Below are 22,432 nucleotides of genomic sequence, written 5' to 3' on the forward strand. Positions count from 1 at the left end.
AACATATGTTTTATTACTAAATTTTTATGATACACTCAGAATAGAATAAAATTCTTTTTAAAAAGATATATGATATAGGCCATGATGGAGAGGCAATCATTGGGAATCTAAAAAATGAAAACAGTAAGTACAACAAAAATCTATATATCCTTAATAAATTCTCATAATTGTGGTTGTCTGGGTTCAGAGGGAAGGACAAATAGGTGTTGCACAGGGAATTATAGGGAGATAGTCTAATGGTGGATATGTGACATTATGCTTTTGCCAAAACCCGTAAACTGTAGAACATAAGGAGTGTGGCCTAATGTAAACTATGGACTTTAGTCAATAACATATCAAAATTGGTCCATCAATTGTAACAAATGCACCACATTACAGTAAGATGCCAACAATATGGGAAACTTTGAGAGAAGGAGTATATGTGGGCTCTCTGTGCTTTTACTCAATATTTCTGTTAACCTACAATGGCTATGAAAATTAAAGCCTATTAATAAAAAAATTCTCACAGTAAAGACACACATATCAAGATGTTCGTATTAGAGACTGGTGTGGTGTTAGGGATGCTGTGGGAATCAGGGAGTCTGTCACTGGGAGTGACAATGAGAAAAACATACCCGGGGCTCCCTATGGAGAGCTGAGGAGAAGTTTGAAGCAGCAGACTAGATCTACACACAAAATCATAACTACATCTCCAAACTTAGCGGTGAATAGCAAAAGGTAAGAAAGAGATTGGATAAATTAGCATCATGCCTTTAGTGTAAATTAAAATACCTGCATACCCAAAGATATTAAATGTTTTGCAGCATGTACAAATAAAGAGATTAATAGTAAACACGTGGTAAAGCTCTCCGTGGTGAAGGATGGGAGTGGAGGAAATGGGAATACACATGACTAGTAACAGGTTTGGGAGAGGCCTTGCCCAATGCGTGGACTATGAGGTCACTGTACCATAAATGATGACAATGAGTAATTTAACCTTTTTGTTTCATTAAAGATACAGTTGTTAAAGAATCTGGCTAGATGCTGAACAACACTTTCCTTCTTTTAACACCTACAGGAAGATGACATTTCTCATAATTCATTGTAGGTTACCATGGGGACTTATGACTGTGTTAAATGGGCGTGGCCGTGATGTATGCCAATTCCAGGCCTGACCATAAAATGTCCATTGTGTTCCTACCCTCTGTCTCATAGATATTAGAGTCCTAAATGGATGGCCCTGGTTCCCCGAGCCACTGCCTGAAAGATGGGTGCCCAGAAGGGTCACCCTACCGTATGTGTCTGAAACACCCATGAGGGTTACCCTTTTGCTATGATAACTGATTGAGGTTTCGGGCAGTTAACGATTATGACTAATATGGTAAGGCCTGACGAAAATGGTGTTTAGTAAAGATAAGTACAGGCCGGGCACGGTGGCTCACGCCTGTAATCCTAACACTCTGGGAGGCCGAGGTGGGTGGATCACTTGAAGTCAGGAATTCGAGACCAGCCTAAGCAAGAGCAAGACCCCGTCTCTACTAAAAATAGAAATTATCTGGCCAACTAAAATATATATAGAAAAAATTAGCCGGGCATGGTGGTGCATGTCTGTAGTCCCAGCTACTCGGGAAGCTGAGGCAGAAGGATTGCTTAAGCCCAGGAGTTTGAGGTTGCTGTGAGCTAGGCTGATGCCACGGCACTCACTCTAGCCCGGGAAACAAAGCAAGACTCTGTCTCAAAAAATAAATAAATAAAGATAAGTACAGAAGCCTTATGTGCATTTTCTCATTAGAGGCGGAAGAAGAAGAAGAGAGGTGAAACCCAGCATGAAAAAGTTGTGTGGGTCTTAATTTGAATTAATGATGAGACCTTAGGTTAGAATGAAAGTGAATGCAAGTGAAAATGGGATGAAGGCACAGAGGGAAGCCACATGGTGCAGAATTTATGAATTCTGAGGGATTTGAAACCTGAACGAAAGAAGTCAATGTGGGGAAACTTGAGTAACCAGGTGAGAGGATGCCGGTGGCAGCCACAGTGATGTAAAATGGTGATCCCTTGGTTAGTTTTTGCCTCACGTAGAGTTGGATCTACTGGATATCACTGGTCACTATCTACATTCTTTCCTGAGTTACCTCTCTCACTCTTTTAGCTATGAAAATATTTATATGCTAAAAAATTGCAAGTTATTTTATCTGGCCTTGACCTCTTTGGTGACCCTCTATCAATATACATAACCACCTACCTATAACCCCATATGCATATCTAATAGGCAAATGCAATTTGGCAAGTCTTGACTTTCTCCCCCAAATTTACTTTTTCCATAGTCGTCTCTCATCTTTATAGTGTCTTCAGAATTTACTAGTTATTTCTGGCCAAAATCCTATATCCCCAGGATTCTTCTGTTTCTCTCCCTAGCAGTCCCTCAATAGTGGAAAAGAATCTAAACTACCAGCAAGTCTTATTCAGTCTACCTCTAAAACATCTCCCAAATCCAACTACTTACTAGTATCTCAGTGGATCCCCTTTAATTTACACTCCTATGATCTCTCCTCTAGACTATTTCAATAGCCTCCCAAATGGGCCTTGCTACCATTTAGGAGCGTATGACATTTAAAAGGTTTAAATTGCTCTTAAAAATGCAGGTTGGGAAATGAAATGCGATTAACTTGGGTGAAGGCCTCCCTAGATAGGGAGTCAGGGAAGAGATATTTGAGCAGGTGACATTGGAATTTGAATAATTAGAAGGTGTGGATTAAGCAGTGTGCAGAGAAGGGATATGATGGGCAGAAGAAACAGCAAGTGTAAATGCTACGTGGTGGGAACCAGCTTGATGCTTTGAAGACTGCCAAGAAATGAAGGGGGTAGATCAGGTAAGAAAGGGACACATGGGCCAAATCTCAGATCTGGTAGGATTTGAAAGAAACTTGGGTTTTATTCAAAGTGCGGTGGAATATCATCGAGTTTCATGTAAGTCTTGGGGGAAGAAATAAGGAAACAAATTGGAAGCTTGAGAAAGCAGAGATTAACTTGGTGTATGGGTGAAACGTATGATATTAACAAGAGTTAAATGCTAGCAGATGCCTCATTTTAAAGGACTAAGCTACACATTCTCAAAGGATTTCTAACATAAACTTGGTGGTTATTTGTCAATAACGCATAGTTTCCTTCATTTCATAAGGAGTTGACTTGAGAAACTATAAAGTTCCTTTACTGTCTTCTAAAGCAGTAGCCCCCAACCTTTTTGGCCCTAGAGACCAGATTCATGGAAGACAATTTTTCCACGGATGGGTTGGGGAAGGGCAGAGCTCGGAGGTGGTGGCAGAGCTCTGTGGCCCAGTTCCTAACAGGCCACAGATCAGTACCATTTACTATGTTAGATCTGATAGGGTCACCACAGAGATCTGAGCTGTGGTTATTGAAATCGATCCTTCTACAGCTGGTCTCCTGGCTGCCACTATTAACTCCTGCTGAACAATCCGTCCACCCCACCTGTCACTTCCCACTCATTGTTGTACTCCACATGGAACATCTCATTGAAGTTTAAGGTACACACAAAAAGTGCACATATCAAATGCATACAAGTTTAATGATTTTCACAAGATAAATGTACCAATTTAACCAGTTCTAGATAAGAAATAGAACATCGCTCTCACACAAGAAGTCCATGTCATGCCTTCTCCAATCTACTCCCACCAAACATATCAAATATTATTACTTTACCACCATAGATTATTTTAACTGTTTTTATCTTTATAAAAATTAAAATCACGCACTATGCAATCCCATGTCATATAACCTTTCCTTCATGTTGTTGCATGAGGCAATAATTTGTTCTCTCTCATTGCTGAATAGAAATTTATATGAATATACCACAATTTATTTTTTTCATTCTACTGTTGATAGCTATTAACCTAGACCTGTGATCTAAGAATGATTAATTCTTTCGCATTTTTCATTAGACTGCTTCATTCATTCATTCAATGATTTATTCTGTTATTTGAATTAGTGATACAGATTTTATAACTGTGACACTGACTGCACACGAGGACTTACACTGCAGGCATGAAATGACAACCAGTCTAATAGTGTCCATAATCACTTACTTCACAAGTCTAGGTGGTTCATATCATTGCCAAGGCCAATAACACTGCTTCAGATATTTGTGCTTTCTAACATGCAGCTACTTTTTTTCTCAAAACCCCAGTATTCAATTAACTCCTACACGAAAACCTCAAATTTTGTAATCTGCTCTGAAAATCCCTTCCTGAAACTTTGTTGAATCTGATGTAGATTTTTTAATGTACTCCTTTATGCAGTACAATGAACAGATTTATTATACCAAACTATAATTTCCAGTTCACTTGTCAAACACTCTTACTCAGTTGGAGCTCCCTGGAGTCAGAAATAGAGGTCAGCACATACCACAATGCAAAGTACACAGAGCTCAGCAAATATTTCTAAAATAAAGGAATGAATATATCATCTGATAAACACCCCAAAAGAAAGTGAGGTGACACTCACCTGTCTGAAAGATAGCCGTATATCAGACTTCCCAGAAGCGACCCAGCCATAAATAGGAACTGAACCACTGATTTTTGTGACTCAGATTCACATACCAGGTCCCACTGGAAGAGAAGGAAAGCAGCACGGCAGAGTTGGAGAAGAGTTTGAGCCCTTTAGTGGAAACTGACTCCAAAGTCCTACATAGGATGTGCACGACCCTCTGCTATGAGTGCCCTGCCCCCATCTCCAGCTTCACCTACAGCCACTGCCCTCTGCTGGCCACACTCTGAAAATACTGAACTTACTTCAACCCTTCAAAAGCCGCTGGGTCTTGCTCTCACCTCATAACCTTCCAACAGCCTGTATCCATGAGACTACATGTCTTTATTCATTTTCCCTTCATGCCACCAACTCCTTATATTGCATTTACTGATATACATTCTTTGAGTATACGATTGAAAAATTGCAGAGAACAAAAATAAAATATTTCCTTTACCAAAATTTAAAAAACTATATGCAAAAACCTTGTAATTTTTCTAGGAAGGCCACCCTCAATCATGTAGGTAGCATAAGGTCCCTGCTTTTGACTTCTCTTCACTGTGAATTCAACTAGCACAATAACTCTCATCTTTGGTCACAAATTGAATCATTTGAAGAGCTTCAAAAATCTTGGTGCCTGGGTCCTGTGTTAAGAGGTTCTGGTTTACTTGCTCTGCATATCAGTTTTGCAATGAGTACTGAAAACCACCAACCTAGCATAAGATTTGCCTAAGACTATTTCAATTATTTTAAAAATCATATCCTGAAATTAAAAAAAATTATAGGCCTTTCTCCCCAGATTTAATGATATAATAGCAGGTTTATGTTTAGTTTGTTCAATTCATTAGCCTTAATACTTGTACACTTGACTGCATTGTAGTGTACATAAACAATTGTTGCCTGCCGAAGGAATGAAGAAAGGGCTAACTTCAGTACCCATGTGGGGACTAAATGTGTAAAGCAATTGCATTCTCTGTGTTACCTCCAAACACTTCGGTCACATAAGGAGAACATGAGGCTTCTTACCTCAGTCACAGTGGTGGAGAAGAAGGAGCTTCGGTCATACACCCAGCCGTCCACACAGGGCTCCGTGCCTGGCTCACTCATGTTTGAGAAGGTCCCGTTCAGGTGAAGGAGCTGCCACTGGGGATGGACAAAGCGACGACACTTCTCTGGCCTCAGGTTGGAGTCCAGTGGGATGGTGATTCTCAGGAGAATGTCTTGGCTGGGGGTCCCGGTGTCATTGTGAGAGACAGTGTCATTGTCCAGGATGTGGACCCAGCAGCGATGACCAGGGACGGCTGCAGTGAAGTTCTCCAATAGAATGTGAGGGTACAGCAAGATGTTTACAATACACAAGAAAGCCAGCTGAAGAATCTGGAATCTCCCCAGGCCACCAACTCGATCCAGGAGCATATCAAAGGCCATCGAGGCTGAACAGGTGATCCCCAAGCAGAAGCACAGTGGCCTTATGGAGATCAGTTCAGAAGGAGGAAAGATTCCCTTCCACTAAGCACAGTAATCCCATGTTGATCCTGACACCACTTTCTTCTCAATGGGTCTGGTCACACCACTGTAGCTGAGCAGCAGAAGTTTCCCAAAGGCCTTTGAGTTTAGGCAGCTAGAAAGTTTCAGTGAAGTTACAGATACAATAATTTGTCAAAGAGCCCTTTAGCTATGGACAACTGAACCTGCTTAAAGGACTACTCTGTGAAGGATCCTGACCTCTGAGCTTCCTGAGAAGCCAACAGTGGACTTTCAGGTAGCTGAAATCTCCGCATGACCTAAAATATACCTTTGCAGTGGTCTGCCATTCTTTTCAGAAAAGGGATATTGGAGACTTAAAAGCAAACTGCTTTATGATGTTTTATGCAAAGAACAGAGACCACAGCTTTCTCTTGGAAAGGGCTGAAGTTTGACTAAAAGTTAATGAAAATTAGTTATTCTTAGTTAAAATAAAACAAAGTGGAATGTTGGATGCAAATGTTGGCTTTTGGTAACTGAAGTTTTGCTTCAGTTCAAATCATACGATTGACGGTTGTTTTAAATTATTTGAAGTGGCAAATGAGCATAATATGCAGAGAGGATGGAAATAGTGCTTTTTATTCAGAGATGGGGGCTCGCTTTATTGTCCAGTCTGTTGCCTTGCATGGAGTACAATGGCACTATCTCATACCTCACTGTAATTCAAAGTCCTAGCCTCCATGGGTTGTCCTGTCATGCAGCATTCTGAGTAGCTGGGACTACAGGTGCAAGGTAGCATGTCTGGCTAATTTTCAAATATTTTGTAGAGAGACAGGGTCTTTGTGTGTTGCCAAGGCTGGTCTCGAATTCCTGGCCTCAAGTGATTTCCATGTTCAGCATCCCAAAGTGCTGAGATAACAGGTGTGAGCCACCATGCCTGGTCAGGAGATAGTACTTTATGTAATAATAGTTTATTTCACTAGATTTATTGATTCATTCAAATAACATTTTGGACTTTTTGCTGCTACAGCTATGAAAAGCAATGCTATTTATTTATATATTTCATGTATGTATCTATAAGTTTATAAATAAAACGTGAGGTCAATGTGACAAGGTGTCATATTCCAGTTAACAAGGGACAGCTACACAAGAAATGATATTAGAATGTCATAAGATAAGTATAAGGAAGATAAACCATGTGCTGTGGAAGAATTAAAGAAAATATGTTTTATCATTCCTAGGTAGATGCAGTGGAGAAAGTCAGTCACCCCTGTAGAAATTAACTTTTGCCTACTCTGGAAGGAAGATTCTAGAGACAATGAAGCAGTGAATGAAGAATGGAAAAGAGAAAATTTCTGCCTGAGAGGACAATATGTACACAATTACGGTAAAAGGCCATGGCGTTAATTGTGCACCTACATGATGTTCAAATGCTAGAAACTAAAGAACATATAGGTTAGTAATGGGAGAAGATAGTTTAATTTTTAAGAAACCCTCAAATAAAGCCTCTAGAATTTATTCTGCAGAGTAGGGTGTCTTATTCTGGAATTTGAAATTTGTGACCTATGGAACGTCTTAAAATGAAGACTCCTGTCCAGCCTGCAAAGATTCTCTTTCAGGAAATGACTTCCATGGATCAGTTCCGAAGGAGAGAGCTAAGAACCACCGGGTGCCACTGTGCAGTGTTAGGAAGGGTAATGTCTTAGCTCACTAAAGCTGCTGGAACAAAGTACCACAGACTGGGCCACTTGAAAACAGAAATTTATTTTCTCACAGTTGTGGAGGCCAGAAGTCCAAAATTAAGGTGTCAACAGGTTTGATTTCTTCCATGGCCTTTCTCTTTGGCTTGCAGATGGCTGCTTTCCTGCCACACCCTCATATGTCCTTTCCTCTTTGCATGTGCTTCCCTGGTGTCTCCTCATCTTCTTACGAGGACATCAGTCATATGGGATTAGGATCCTACTCACGGGGCCTCATTTTAACTTATCTCCAAATACAGTTATATATAGGAATTTTGGAGGGACACAATTCAACCCATAATGGGGTTATACAATCAGATTTCTATTTTACTAAAGTTACTGATGCTATATAGAAATAGTGTGATGTGAATCTTCCAGCAAGGCAAACCATTCAGAGTCATCTGAGTAAAATGATATAAACAATAATAATTACAGCTGACTATTCTCTGAGTCAATACAGTTATAAGCAGTTTTATTGTGTTCCTTCCTTTAGCTCTCACCCTTATCGTCTACTTTTTACCACTGAGAAACAGAGCCTAGGAACATTAAGTAACTTGCCAGGAAATATAGAGAGTGTAAGTCATAGACCCAGAATGTGGACCAAGATGGTCTAACTCCAAAGACAAGTCTGTTACTCACTTGAATTGACTAATTTTCTTCTCATAAATTCAATGATTTATTTCATGCTGAGAAATAGTAAAGGTGTATCTAGAGTCAGAATGGCTGGGAGAGAATAAGCTGAAATCATTGTGCCCATCTCCCAAATCTCCCAGGAAACAGAAAATTTAAGAAGAAGAAGTTAGTAATTACCATGGTGACCCCGTGTAGAAACAAAATGGAATGGGAATGAATGCTCCATAGACCAAACAGTAATTCATCCCTAGAGTAATGGGGAAATGAAGGTGCATGCTGAGAATAAAGTATTAATAATGGCGATCATGATCACTAGTGACATATTGGTACTTCTTATGTGCCAAGCACTGGGGAGGTGCCGTTTGTGCATCTGTCGTTTATTCCTCACAATGATCCTGTGAGATGGGTATTACTTCCCTTGGTTTACAGGGAAAATGTAAGAGGGGGACGTCTTGTAAGGTGCTCTGTTTAGTTGACTGGGATAGTAGGATGTGAACATGGTATAAACCCTAAAAACCTAGCAGGAAAGACTAGCCTGGTGGACAAGGACGAACAAGGTAATTAGGAAACTATACATAGTCATACAAACTCCCACCTGTAAAATTCTCACTCCATCGAGGCTTCTTTAATTTCATAGAGTCTATGATTATTGGTAGGACAAAAGAAGCCCAGGCACTTTAATGTGAGTGTGAGAAGTTTATGTTTTATCCAAATGGAGGAGCAATGACAGCCACTTGCCCTCTTGCTGGGGTTGAATTCCCACTGGGCTCCACCACTGCTCTCTCTCTGGGTTTTCTGCCTATGGGCTCTTACAAATATCATCTACCGATCTTGCCTTTCCTCCCACCATTACTGGCTGTTTGGCTGGCTTGATCTAAGTTTCTATAATAAGATGTTTTCATTGATTTGCTACTAAGCTCAGCTGTTTCCTTTGGTCTCATTGACACTTTTCAATATTACAAACAGGCAAAAGTTGTATTCACATGCATGTTTGCTTAGTGGAGACAAACTGTACAGAAGCACTAGAGACGCTTCAGTAAGGCAAGACTGCTGAAAAACCAAGGCCTCCTCAGCAAGCCTCCACAGAAAGACGCCCCAGGAAGATCTGACCCTCATGCCTGAACACACCTCCCAGCCCATCAGTGGGAAATCAGCACCTTCCCCACCTTTGGGAGAGGCAAGGAAGTCCAGGACACAGGCAAAATAATTCCGTAGTGTTAGAAATGCTCCATCCAACAATCGCCAAACTCCCGACAAGGAAACAGACAGTTATGTCTTCCAATTTCAAAAACAAAAACCAAAATAAACTTGTGATGACCCCCCCCCTCCCTCAGCCACTGCTATATTAACTGAGAACATTGACAGGAAAAAGTCCCTTCTCATTTTCTTCCCTTCCATTTACATTTTAACGCTATCCAATCAGGTATTCATCACCAAATTTGTGCTTGATAAGGAAGGTCCGCATGCTCCCCCCTTTTCATATTCAAATGTTCTTTGGTTACAGTTGACAAATTCCTCTTATTGGAAATCGTTTTCTTATTTGGCCTCTGAGACACTTCTCTATTTTTGTTTAACTAGTTCATTCTTTTTTTTTTTTTTTTTGGCACAGTCTCGCTCTGTTGCCTGGGCTAGAGTGCCATGGCATCAGCCTAGCTCACAGCAACCTCAAACTCCTGGGCTCAAGCAATCCTTCTGCCTCAGCCTCCCGAGTAGCTGGGACTACAGGCATGTGCCACCATGCCCAGGTAATTTTTCCTATATATTTTTAGCTGTCCAGCTAATTTCTTTCTATTTTTAATAGAGATGGGGTCTCACTGTTGCTCAGGCTGGTCTCGAACTCCTGACCTCGAGTGATCCTCCCGCCTTGGCCTCCCAGACTGCTAGGATTACAGGCGTGAGCCACCACGCCTGGCCACTAGTTCATTCATGACTGCACTTCTGTCTTCTGTGCTGACTCTTCTTTTTTTTTTTTTTTTTTTTTTTTTGAGACAGAGTCTCACTTTGTTGCCCGGGCTAGAGTGAGTGCCGTGGCGTCAGCCTAGCTCACAGCAACCTTAAACTCCTGGGCTTAAGCGATCCTACTGCCTCAGCCTCCCGAGTAGCTGGGACTACAGGCATGTGCCACCATGCCCGGCTAATTTTTTTCTATATATTTTTTTAGTTGTCCAGAAAATTTATTTCTATTTTTAGTAGAGACGGGGTCTCGCTCAGGCTGGTCTCGAACTCCTGACCTTGAGCGATCCACCCGCCTCGGCCTCCCAGAGGGCTAGGATTACAGGCGTGAACCATGTGCAGACTCTCCAAAGAGTCCCTACATTAAGACCATAGCATTAAGCTTGTTGTAATCCATCACAAGGCACCCTATATTTAATTTTTTCAGATTTCAGAACAGCAAAAATTAGACCACCTAATGATGCAATTTGTTTCCTGGAACTTTATAACATGAATTGAAACCTTTGAACGGTTTAGCCAATTTTACTCTGGCCAGTGTAAAATTGATTATTTAGACCCTTTTTCACCTTCAAAATGATCAGTGATGTATCTTGACTACAGGAAACCCATATTTTAGACTAGAATTTCTCTGTCTTATTTTCATGACCTCAGCCAAAACAACTGAGGGCGTAGAGAGTATATGGTCCACCAAAACAAGATCCTTGATAAGCACTTCATTGAGCCAAGGAACACAAAAGGCATCAAAGGAGGTGTGGAAGTGGGCTCATGACCTTGAGATCCACTGGTTTTATTGCACACTCCACCAGATAGAAGGAGCCAGTCTTACAAAGCAATGGAACAGCCTTGTGAAAGTACATCTGAGGAGCCAGTTTGGAGAGAATACTCCGCAAAGAAGGGAAACTATTTTCCAGGATGCAGTATTCATTCTAAATCAATGGCCACTGTATAGACCTTTATCAGAATCAATGATTCTGGAGACAAAATGGCAGAAGTTGAAATGGCCCCATTTACCAAACTCAGGGCTCCACTTAGAGACTATTTTCTTCCTGTCCCTGCAAATCAAAGCTTTGTGAGTAAAGAGGTCCTTGTATCCAGAATGGAAACAATTGCCTGGGAGAAACAGAGAAAGCATCAAATATTAAACTATGCTAAAAGGCCAGCAGTCATAGAACGAAGTTGCCAACCGGACTAGATTAAGAAATCTTGATCATCAGCAGGAGGTGAGGCTGCTGTTTCCAGTTACCTACATAGGTTTTCTCTGCCATTGGTGTTTCACTGGAACATTTCTTGTTAATTTCCTACCTGGTTTTGATGATAAAGGGACATGAGAAGTAGCCAAGACCTGAAAAAGGAATGGGGTGTAGGGCTTCTGAGCCATCATAGATTACGTTGCTCTTCCTGTGTAACACCTATACTTGGAGTGTAAGGGGAATGTAGGATGAGTTGTAGCAGAGCTAGATGAGTAACTCCTGTAACACTGATGTCATCTGTGATGCTGGCATCCTCAGTTCATCAGACTAACTTTCTCTTGTAAGTTTTCCCTTATGGTTCTGTTCTCTGGTGAGATCAAAATATACAAATCACATGCAACAGTTCACACAAGACAGGAACTGTAGTTGAAGCTATAGTACATCAACTCAATCCTCTTTCAGAACTGAGATGCTAATTCTGCCAACTGCTAGGAATTTTGACAGATGATGGCTTATAGCTGGATTCTATCCTTGGGGGAATTTTCCTTGGATAAAGAGAGTCCTCAAATTTACAAGGAAGTCTCCTGAGGTGTAGTCTGTATCCAATGACTGGTCAATGTAGGGTTACGAGGATTCCTTCTGTGGCTCAATTCCAGACTTTTCTGAAGGACCATCCAGCATCACATCTTCCCATGGAATGGTTTGTGGCCTGTTTTGCAATTATATTATTATTATTATTATTATTTTTTTGAGACAGAATCTCACTCTGTTGCCCAGGTTAGGGTGCCATGGCGTCAGCCTCGCTCACAGCAACCTCAAACTCCTGGGCTCAAGCAATCCTACTGCCTCAGCCTCCCGAGTAGCTGGGACTACAGGCATACACCACCATGCCCGGCTAATTTTTTCTATATATTTTCAGTTGTCCAGATAATTTCTTTCTATTTCTTAGTAGAGACAGGGTCTCACTCTTGCTCAGGCTGGTCTCAAACTCCTGACCTCGAGCAATCCTCCTGTCTCGGCCTCCCAGAGTGCTAGGATTACAGGTGTGAGCCACTGCACCCAGCCATATATACATATTTTAAATTAACTGTTATATGAAACAGCCTCAGGCAAGTCCTTTAGGATGTAATCCAGGAGAAGGAATTGGCATCGTAGGAAATGAGAACTCCATGTGTGTTATTGCCCCTGAAGACCTTCCAGTGAGACAAGATATGGAGGTGCAAAACAGAGATATTGATGATTCTGGCACCCCCGTGCAGGCCTAGGCTAACGTGGGTGTTTTTGTCATAGTTTTTTACAAAAAAGCTTACAAAGTAAAAAGCAAAAAAATCAAATAGAAAAAAGCTTATTGAATAAAGCTATAAAGAAAGAAAATGTTTTTGTACAGCTATGCAATGTGTTTGTTAAGGTAAATGTTATTATAAAAGAGTCAAAAGGTTTAAAAAGTTAAAAGTTTATGAAGTTTGAGCGAATAAACAACCTACAGAATGGGAGAAAATATTTGCATGCTGTACATCCAATAAAGGGCTGATAACTAGAATCCACTCACAGCTCCCGAGAATGTTGGAGGATCCTCTGACTCCCCCATCTTTATAAACTATACTTTCGTCTCTGTCTGCTTTTATTTCTATATTCTCTATTTTCTATTTCTATTATTTCCGTATCCCTTGTGACAACCCCTGCCAAATGGACCCAATTTTTCTGGGAGCATAGCTAACTCCCCACACTCATTAAAAAGTGGGCAAAGGGCATGAACAGACACTCTCAAAAGAAGATAGACTTATGGCCAACAAACATGAAAAAATGCTCAACATCTCTAATCATCAGGGAAACGCAAATCAAACCCACAATGAGATAGCACTTAACTCCAGTGAGAATGGCTTTTAGCAAAAAGTCCTAAAACAACAAATGATGGCAAGGATGTGGATACATAGGAACATTCTTACACCGCTGGTGGGACTGCAAACTATTAACGGTAAACCTCTATGGAAAGTATACAGAGATACCTCAAAGAACTAAGGGTAGAACTACCATTTGATCCAGCAACCCCACTACTGGGTATCTACCCAAAGGAAAAAAAGACATTTTATGAAAAAGATATCTGTACTCAAATGTTTATAGCAGCACAATTCACAATTGCAAAGATGTGGAAACAACTCAAGTGCCCATCAATATGTGAATGGATTAATAAAATGTGTTATATGTATGCCATGGAGTATTACTCAGGCATAAAAAAAATGGTGAACTACTATTATTATATTATCCTGGATGGAGCTGGAGCACATTCTTCTAAGTGAAGTATCACAAAAATGGAAAAACAAACACCACATGTACTCACCATTAAAAAGTGGTACTAACCGATCAACACTAATGTGCACATATGGGAAGTATCATTCATAGGGTGTCAGGCAGGTGGGAGAGGGGAGAAGGGGATGGATAAACTCGCACCTAACGGGTGCATTGTGCACTGTCCAGTGGGTGGGCATGCTTGTAGCTCTCTGACTCAGGCAGTGCAAATGCAATTTATGTAACCAAAGCCTTTGTACCCTCATAATACTCTGAAATTTAAAAAAAAGTTTATAAAGTTAATAGGTTACAGTGAGCTCAGGTTAATTTATTATTGAAGAAAAATATTTTTATAAATTCAGTGTAGCCTAAGTATACAGTGTTTATAAAGTCTATATTATTGTTAAATTTTTAAAAGATTTCACTGTAAACTGTTAAAATTATCTCAGCAAGATATATCTCTTTGACTTTAATTTTAAAAAAAGCAAACTACCTGATACCCAAAGGTCTTTAGGCCTTCACATTCACTCACCACTCACTCACTGACACACCCAGCACAAGTTCCAGTCCTGCAAACTCCATTCATGCTTAGTGCCCTGTACTGGTGTACCATTTTCTATTTTTCAGACCGTATTTTTACTGTACTGTTTCTACGTTTAGATATGTTTGGATACTCAAACACTTACCATTGTGTTACAATTGCCTACAGTATTCAATACAGTAACATGCTGTACAGGTTTGTAACCTGGGAGAAATAGGCTGTACCATATAGCCTAGCTGTGTAGTCGGCTGTACCATCTAGGTTTGTGTAAGTGCACTCTATAATTGCACAGTGACAAAATTGCCTAAAGATGCATTTCTCAAAAATTATCACTGTCGTTAAGCAGCGTGTGACTGTGTATATTTTATGATATCAGAGTGCGATTATTTATGTACCTTTCCCTTACTCACTATAAGAACCTTCAAGATCTTATCTTATATTTACTGTATTCCTGGAAGTAGCACAGAAAACATCCTCACAAATGCCAGGTGAAGAATCTACAAGCCTAGAAAAATAAACCTCTGCACGAGTTCACCACGGCTCACGGTTCCCCCCATCCCTACCCTCACTTCTTCCGTGTCGAGTAACTTGTGTTCGAAGTGATTTTCTGGTGTGATTGGACTTGAAGCAGAGAGTCAGCTGTCAAAAGGGAAGAATTATACTGCTATTTCAATTGCTTCAATTTACTTTAAGCTTATTTTCACTAATTTCGTAAATCAAAATTCAGCACTATACAAGGAAAGCACTTACTTTCAGTACTTTCCACAGGAAAATTTAAAAAGCACTTTGACTCTCAACAAAGTACATATATTGAGAAAAACTCCAAGCCATGTGACAGGTTTGTTTACAGAGAATGTGGAGATAAAAGTCCAATTTTTTTATGTGCACTGACAACATAGATTTTACAAAAGTAGAAATTTAAACAAATTTCATTGTAAATGGTTGGAATTATCTCAGCAGAATATTTTCCTATGACTTTAATAGAAACAGCTAATTACCTGATGCCCAAATAATGTGTGTGACTGTCTTCCACAGCCCTGCTGCACAGGTGAGATAGGGCCCACTGGGGAGAAGGTAGGGCAGGATCAACACACGCTTGGTGTGGAAGGAAACATTTTCTCTCTTTGGACTTTCCTAGATGCAGTAATCTGGACTCCTCTTGGGGATAATCTGTTCAGCCTCAACCTCAGCCTTTCAGGAACTCCTGGATCAAGTTGGGGTCCCGGGGAGATTTCAGATACTTCACGTGGTTTTTCATATAATTTCTGGCCCTATAATTTGGTCTCATATTCTATTGGAGAACTTCACTGCAGCCGTCCCTGGTCATAGCTGCTGGGTCCACATCCTAGACAATGACATTGTCTCTCACAATGACACTGGGAACCCCCGCCAAGACCCCCTCCTGAGAATCACCATCCCACTGGACTCCAACCTGAGGCCAGAGAAGTCTCGTCCCTTCGTCCATCCCCAGTGGCAGCTCCTTCACCCAAACAGGACCTTCTCAAGCATGAGTGAGCCAGGTACGGAGCCCTGTATGGACAGCTGGGTGTATGACTGAAGCTCCTTCCTCTCTACCACTGTGCCACTGTGACTGAGGTAAGAAGCCCTACTTTTTTCTCATGAGTACATGACTTGGTTGTTTAGAAGTAACACAAGTACACATGCTTCAAGCCTTTAGTCAGTATGTGTAGGTGCTTATTCTTCATTCTTTCAGCAAATATTAATTTCTTCTCTATTAAATGTTAGACACCTGCACATTTAATGAGGCTAATGAATTCAAAAGTAGACATGACTCTGCTATCACAGCGCTTTCATTCTTTGGAAGACCAAAGTTTAAGCAATTCACATATTTTCTTATAAATGTTATGGTAAGGCAGTTGGTGGCTGCAAATTAGAAACATCTAGAAGGTTGATCAAAACCTCCATGCCCAGACTATACCCAGAGAGCCGTGATAGGAAGAGGTCTGCAATGATATTTAGGATTCAGAACATTTGTAAATGTTCTCAAATGATTGCACGCTGAGGCCAAGTTTGAGAACCATTTAGTGTGGAGTGAAAGCAGCCATTACTATAACCCACAGGTTCAGGGGAAGCTTCCAAAGGAAAGTTACATTTAAGCTGAGACTTGAATGGTAAAGGTCAGAGAATGCAGAAAAGGGAAGCCGGAGAGGAAGATCCAGGGGCCTGATATAATGAAACTTTCAGGTCACGTTAAGGAGTTTTGATCAGGTTCCTCTTAGGAGTTACAGGCTAGCGTGAAGCTCTACTATGCTGGATTTTATTTCTTCCAGTGGGACCTGGTATGTGGATCTCTGTCACTGAATTCTGTGGCTAGATTCCTAGTCATGGCTGGAATGGTTGTGGGAAGCATCACACATGGCCATTTATCAGACAGGTGAGTGTCTCTGTTTCACAGTTCTCTTTAGAAGCAGGTATTTCTTTCAGCTTATGGATCTTTTATTCATTAAAGAAATATTTATTATAACTCACACTGTCCTGGAGCTACCTTGGGCCTCAGGAATATCTAGAAACACAAACAGAAAATGACAGTCTGTGTGGCAAGGGTTAGTTTGTCGGCACTGAGTGCTGTGTACAAGACACAGAAATGATGTCTCCATTAGACCTGGGGGCAATTCAGGCCAGGGTTTGAAAATGTGGTGCCATAACATGTGTTTTAGAAATATGAAAATAGTTACTGTCTCCTTTTTCTGCTGCTATAACAAAATGTCACAGACTGGGTAATTTTCTAGGAAAAGAGGTCTTCACAATTACAAAGATGTGGAAACAACTCAATTCAGTCTGTTCACACTGTTTGTGTGAAGACACCTAACACTTGAATGTCTATTGCAGCACAAGTCACAATTGCAAAGATGTGGAATCAACCCAAGTGCCCATCAATTCATGAGTGGTTTAACAAAATATGGTATATGCATATCCTGGAGTACTACTCGGCTATGAAAAAGGATGAATTAATGTCTTTTGCAGCAATTTGGAAGGAAATGGAGACCATTATCATAAGCCAAGTATCTCAAGAATGGAAAAACAAATACCACATGTACTCTCTAATAAATTTAAACTAACCACTGGGCACACATGTGCACAGAGGGAAGTAAAAGTCTTTGGAGGAGCTCTAAAAATGGCTGATTAGTGGTGACCTCCTGGCTCTCTGCTCCCAGAGTAGGAGGTGAAGAGCTCGGACAGCTACACATGAGTGTATTGCTCCCCCACAAGAACAGCATTGTGACTCTGCAGAGAAGCAGCATGGGACAAGCAGCACAGAAAAAAAAAAAAAGAGGCGAATGGGAGATACAATCACAAAGACTGGAGAGTGAGAGATACACAATAGGGAATAGAGCATGGGACGGCTGTGCCTGCCCAGCCATCCAGGGCAGTGTGATCTGGCCCATAGGAGGACCTTGGCTGACCAGCAGCTCTGGCCTGCCTATGTGGAACCTGGGCTGCAACTGGGCATCAGCAGTCTCCATACTGGTGGAACAGCCCCCATACAGGTGGCTCTGCCCCCAAAATCCCCAGAGCAAGCTCTGAAGCTCTTGCTGTGCCCTAGTTTGAAGCTCTACCCCTGTAGCTAAAGGGCCCCTTCCATGCCTGTGACTCCACCCTTGAGACACCAGAGTTGTGCCCGGACCACAATACCCCACTACTGAATCCCCACCACTATCACGGTGGTGCCAGAACCTCCCTGAGGCCCAACACTTCACTCAGGACCAGCCAGCCCTGAGCAACTGTCACTCATGGACTTGGTTCAAGAGAGTCCCCAACGAAGGAGAACAGGTGCTCTGCATTCCTATTAACCCAGAGCCAAGAGAAGAGGAGCCAGATGAGAAGAAACCAGCAAAAGAACCCTGGCAACATGAGAAAACAAATTAGTTTGACACCTGCAAGTGAACACAATGGAGATACAATAGTGGGCACCACCCACAAAGAAATTGCTGAAATGACAGAAATAGAATTCCGAATATGGATGGCAAATAAGATGCCTGGAATTGAAGATAATGTTGAAAACCAACAAAAACAAGCTAAAAATTTTTTCAGGAAATCAATGAAAAAAGTCACTAGAGAGCTAGACCACATAAGAAAAGATATAATAGAACGCAAAGAAATGAAAGAATCATTCAGGGAATTTCAAAATGCAGTTGAAAACTGTAACAACAGGCTAAGTCAAGGAGAAGAAAGAACCTCAGAGCATGAAACCAAGGCTCTCAAGATAACCCAGTCATTCAAAGAGGCAGAGAAGAGTATAAAAAGGTCCGAGCAAGCACTGAGAGAGATATGGGACTATGTGAAGCAAACTAACATTTGAATTATAGGTATCCCTGAGGGTGAAGAAGAAAAGAGCTAAAAGCCTAAAAAAAACCTATCTGAGGAAATTATTAAGAAAAACTTCCCACGCATTGCCAGAAATTCAGACATACAGATACAAGAAGGACATCGAACACCAGGAAGACTCAGCAAATAGGTCATCTCCAAGACACATAGTAATCAACCTGGCCAAAGTCAAAATGAAGGAGAAAATTCTGCAAACAGCAAGACAGAAGCATCAAATAACCTACAAAGGAGAATATATCAGGCTAACTGCAGACTTCTCAGTGGAAACCTTACAAGCCAGAGGGATTAGGGACCCATCATCAACCGATTTAAACTGAACAACTGCCAGTCTAAAATTTTGTATCCTGCAAAACTAAGTCTCACAATAGACAGAGAAAATAAATCCTTTCCAGTCAAGCAAACACTGAGGGAATTTGCCATGACCAGACCTGCTCTGCATGAAATACTCAGAACAATGCTATACACAGATCAGCACAACAGATACCCACCAGAATAAATTCACCTTAAAAAAAACCCCAAAATTCACAACTCCTGTAAAACAACACAATAAGAGGTAAAACAAAACAATAAGGCACTACCCAACAGGATAAATAGATCAACATCGCACATATCAATGCTATCAAACAGTGTGAACAGACTGAATGCTCCTCTGAAAAGACATAAGATGGCTAAATAGATGAAAAAACACAACCCAAGTATCTGCTGTCTCCAGGAAACACATCTAAATCATAAGGACACACACAGACTCAATGTGAAAGTTAGAATGACATTTATTTAAAAGTCCAAAAACAATAGATGCTAGGGCATGGATGTGAAAGAAAAAGGAATGCTTATGACTGTTGGTGGGACTGCAAACTAGTACAACCTCTATGGAAAACAATGTGAAGCGTAAACCAGAGTTGCCAACAGACAAGAAGTCACTCGGAATCAAGATTCTTATCAAGCTACCAAAAAAGCCCCTTCCCCCTCAAAATGTTTTTTCCCAAGGAGAGGAGAATAAAGTGTATAGCCACAGAACAAAAAAAAAAAAAAGAAAAAAGAAAACAGTATGGAGACTCCTCAAAGAACTAAAAGTAGAACTACCATTCAATCCAGCAATTTCACTACTGGGCATCTACCCAAAGGAAAAGAAGACTTCATCAAAAAGACACTAGCACTCAAATGTTTATTGCAGCACAATTCACAATTGCAAAAATGTGGAATCAACCCATGTGCCCATCAATTCATGAATGGATTAATAAAATGTGATATATGTATAACATGGAGTACCACTCAGCCATAAAAAAGATGAATTAGTACCATTTGCAACAATCTAGATGGAACTAGAGACCATTCTTCTAAGTGAAGTATCTCAAGAATGGAAAAACAAACACCACATGCACTCACTGTTAAATTGGAACTAACTTATGAGCGCACATGTTCACAGAGGGAAGTAAAACTCAGTAGAAAGCAACCAGGGGGTAGGAGAGAGGAAGGGAGGGGAGTAAACCAACCTATTGGGTACTATGAACACTATTTGGATGATGGGCACACAGATAGCCAGGACTAAAGCATTACAAAAATGATCCATGTAACCTAAAATATTTGTACTCCCTTAATATTTTGAAAAAAAAAAAAAAGGCGGGATAACAGATGCTGGCAAGGATGTGGAGAAAGGGGAACCCTCATACACTGTTGGTGGGAATGCAAATTATTACAGCCACTATGGAAAACTATATAGATGTCCCTCAAAAAACTAAAAATAGAACTACCACATGATCCAGCAATGCTGGGTACTTATCCAAAAGAAATAAAATCAGTATATGAAAGAAATATCTACACTTCCATGTTTTTTGCAGCACTATTCACAATATCAAAGATAGGGAATCTACCCAAGTGTCCATCAATGGATTACTGGATAAGGAAAAGGTAGCACATATGCCCAATGGAATATTATTCAGCCATAAAAAATAAAATCCTATCATTTGCAATAACATGTATGGAAATGGGGAACATTACGTTACATGAAATAAGCCAGATACAGAAAGACAGATATCACATGTTCTCACTCATATATGGGAGGTAAAAAAGATTTGAATTCATGGATATAGAGAGTAGAATGATGGTCACCAGAGTCTGATAAGGGTAGTGGAGATAGGGGGGGAAAAAGGGGATGTTTAATGGGTACAGAAATAGTTAGAATGAATAAGATCTAGTATTTGGTCGCATAATAGAGTGACTGTAGTTAGCAGTAACTTATTGCATTAATACCTTTTAAAATAACTAAAGCAGTGGAATTGGAGTGTTCCTAATACAAAGAAATTATAAATGCTTAAAGTGATGGATACCCCAATTACCCTAATTTGATCATTGCACATTGCATGCCTGTATCAAAACATCAATGTACTCCCATAAATACCTACTCTATGTACCCATAATAATTAAAATAAAATTTAAAAAAAATTTTTAAAAAGGAATCATAATTTTTTATTGGGACATCTTCCTTGGCTTCTTTTGATTGTATATATGCCTGGTACTCTTGTTGGTGGCCTATCTATTTTGCCTAAAGTACTGCTGTGTTTTATTAGCTATTGCCATAGGTTTCTTTGGGTCAGTCTCAGAACCATCATTTGTAAGCATATAAGAGACACCGGACTGGACAGAGGTAGAAGTCAAACAGTGATGCAGTTTGTGGTTTTGAAAAGAAGTATATCTTCCCATAGTTTGACAATCCTCCCTTTAAAAATTATAGCATGATTTTCCTCCACTTGAGTGTGGGCTAGACTTAGAAACTCGCTTCTGTGTAACTGCACAAACTAGAAATGAGGGTGTGTGGATTTGGAGACTAAGTCATAAGAAGGTATTGTGGCTCTGTCTCTTGGCTCATTTACTCCTGAGCAAGTAAGATGCCATGTCATGAGAACATTCCCTGAGGAGAGGACCCTTGTGGCAAGGAACAGAAGCCTCGTTCCAACAACAGCCAGAGAGTGAGCCAACGTGAATTAGATCCTCCAGCACCAGTAAATTCTTTAGGTAACTTCAACCCCTGCTAACACCTTCACCGCAACATTGCAAAAGACCTTGAGCTAGAGGTATCCAGCTAAGTTGCTTCAGGATTTTTGACCCTCAGAAACTGTGTGAGGTAAACATTTATTGTATAAGCTTCTAGGTTTGGGGGTGATTTATTTTGCAGCAACAGATAATTCATATATATTTTGATACTGGGAGCAGAGTGCTGTCCTAAGAAATATCTGCACATGTGAAAGTGGTTTTTGAAGTAGGCAGTGGTCTGAAACTAAAAACATTTTGATGAGAAAGTTATATAAAGCTTGAACGGTCTTGAAGAAACTATTTTTAGAAGCATTATGTGATTTTTAGGCAGCTGCGGGTGAAGCTTAAAGTGATGTGAAAAACATGCTGCGGGGAACAGGAAGAAAAGGCTTCTTGTTTAGTGACACTCTTCCATACAGTATGTGGAAACCAGAAAATATGCCTAACAAACTGGATGTTGCTGATAAAGAGATTTCTGGGTAAAATGCTGAAAATGCAGCCTGGTTTCATTTTGCTGCTTAGAGTAAAATGTAAGAATAGAGAGATGAACTAAAAAAAGAAGTGTTAAACATGAAGAATCTGGAAGTTGCATGTTAAAAAAAATTCTTTGTTAAAATGTAATAGCAGAACAGTGATGCCCAGATTATTACTCAGTCCAACAAAAGGCTCTCTAAATATTTTAATGGTATGATTCTCAGATCTTTTCAATTAAAAAAAAATAGTACTTT

The 22,432-nt window shown here is 40.4% G+C and overlaps 1 protein-coding gene across 2 annotated transcripts in view; it reads right to left on the reverse strand.

The window, feature by feature from the left end:
* Positions 1-5,949, reverse strand: part of SLC22A24 (solute carrier family 22 member 24) — a 31,420-nt gene extending 25,471 nt beyond the window's left edge. For both annotated transcript variants that reach the window (XM_045555897.1, XM_045555898.1), the window contains exons 1-2: positions 5,548-5,949; positions 4,501-4,604 (exon numbers count right to left, since the gene is read on the reverse strand). In XM_045555897.1, coding sequence (XP_045411853.1) covers positions 4,501-4,604; positions 5,548-5,949 — 506 coding nt within the window. The remainder of the gene's footprint in view (positions 1-4,500; positions 4,605-5,547) is intronic.
* Positions 5,950-22,432: the final 16,483 nt, after the last annotated feature.

The sequence above is a fragment of the Lemur catta genome, chromosome 7, assembly GCF_020740605.2.
Source record: "Lemur catta isolate mLemCat1 chromosome 7, mLemCat1.pri, whole genome shotgun sequence".
NCBI classification, from domain to species: domain Eukaryota; kingdom Metazoa; phylum Chordata; class Mammalia; order Primates; family Lemuridae; genus Lemur; species Lemur catta.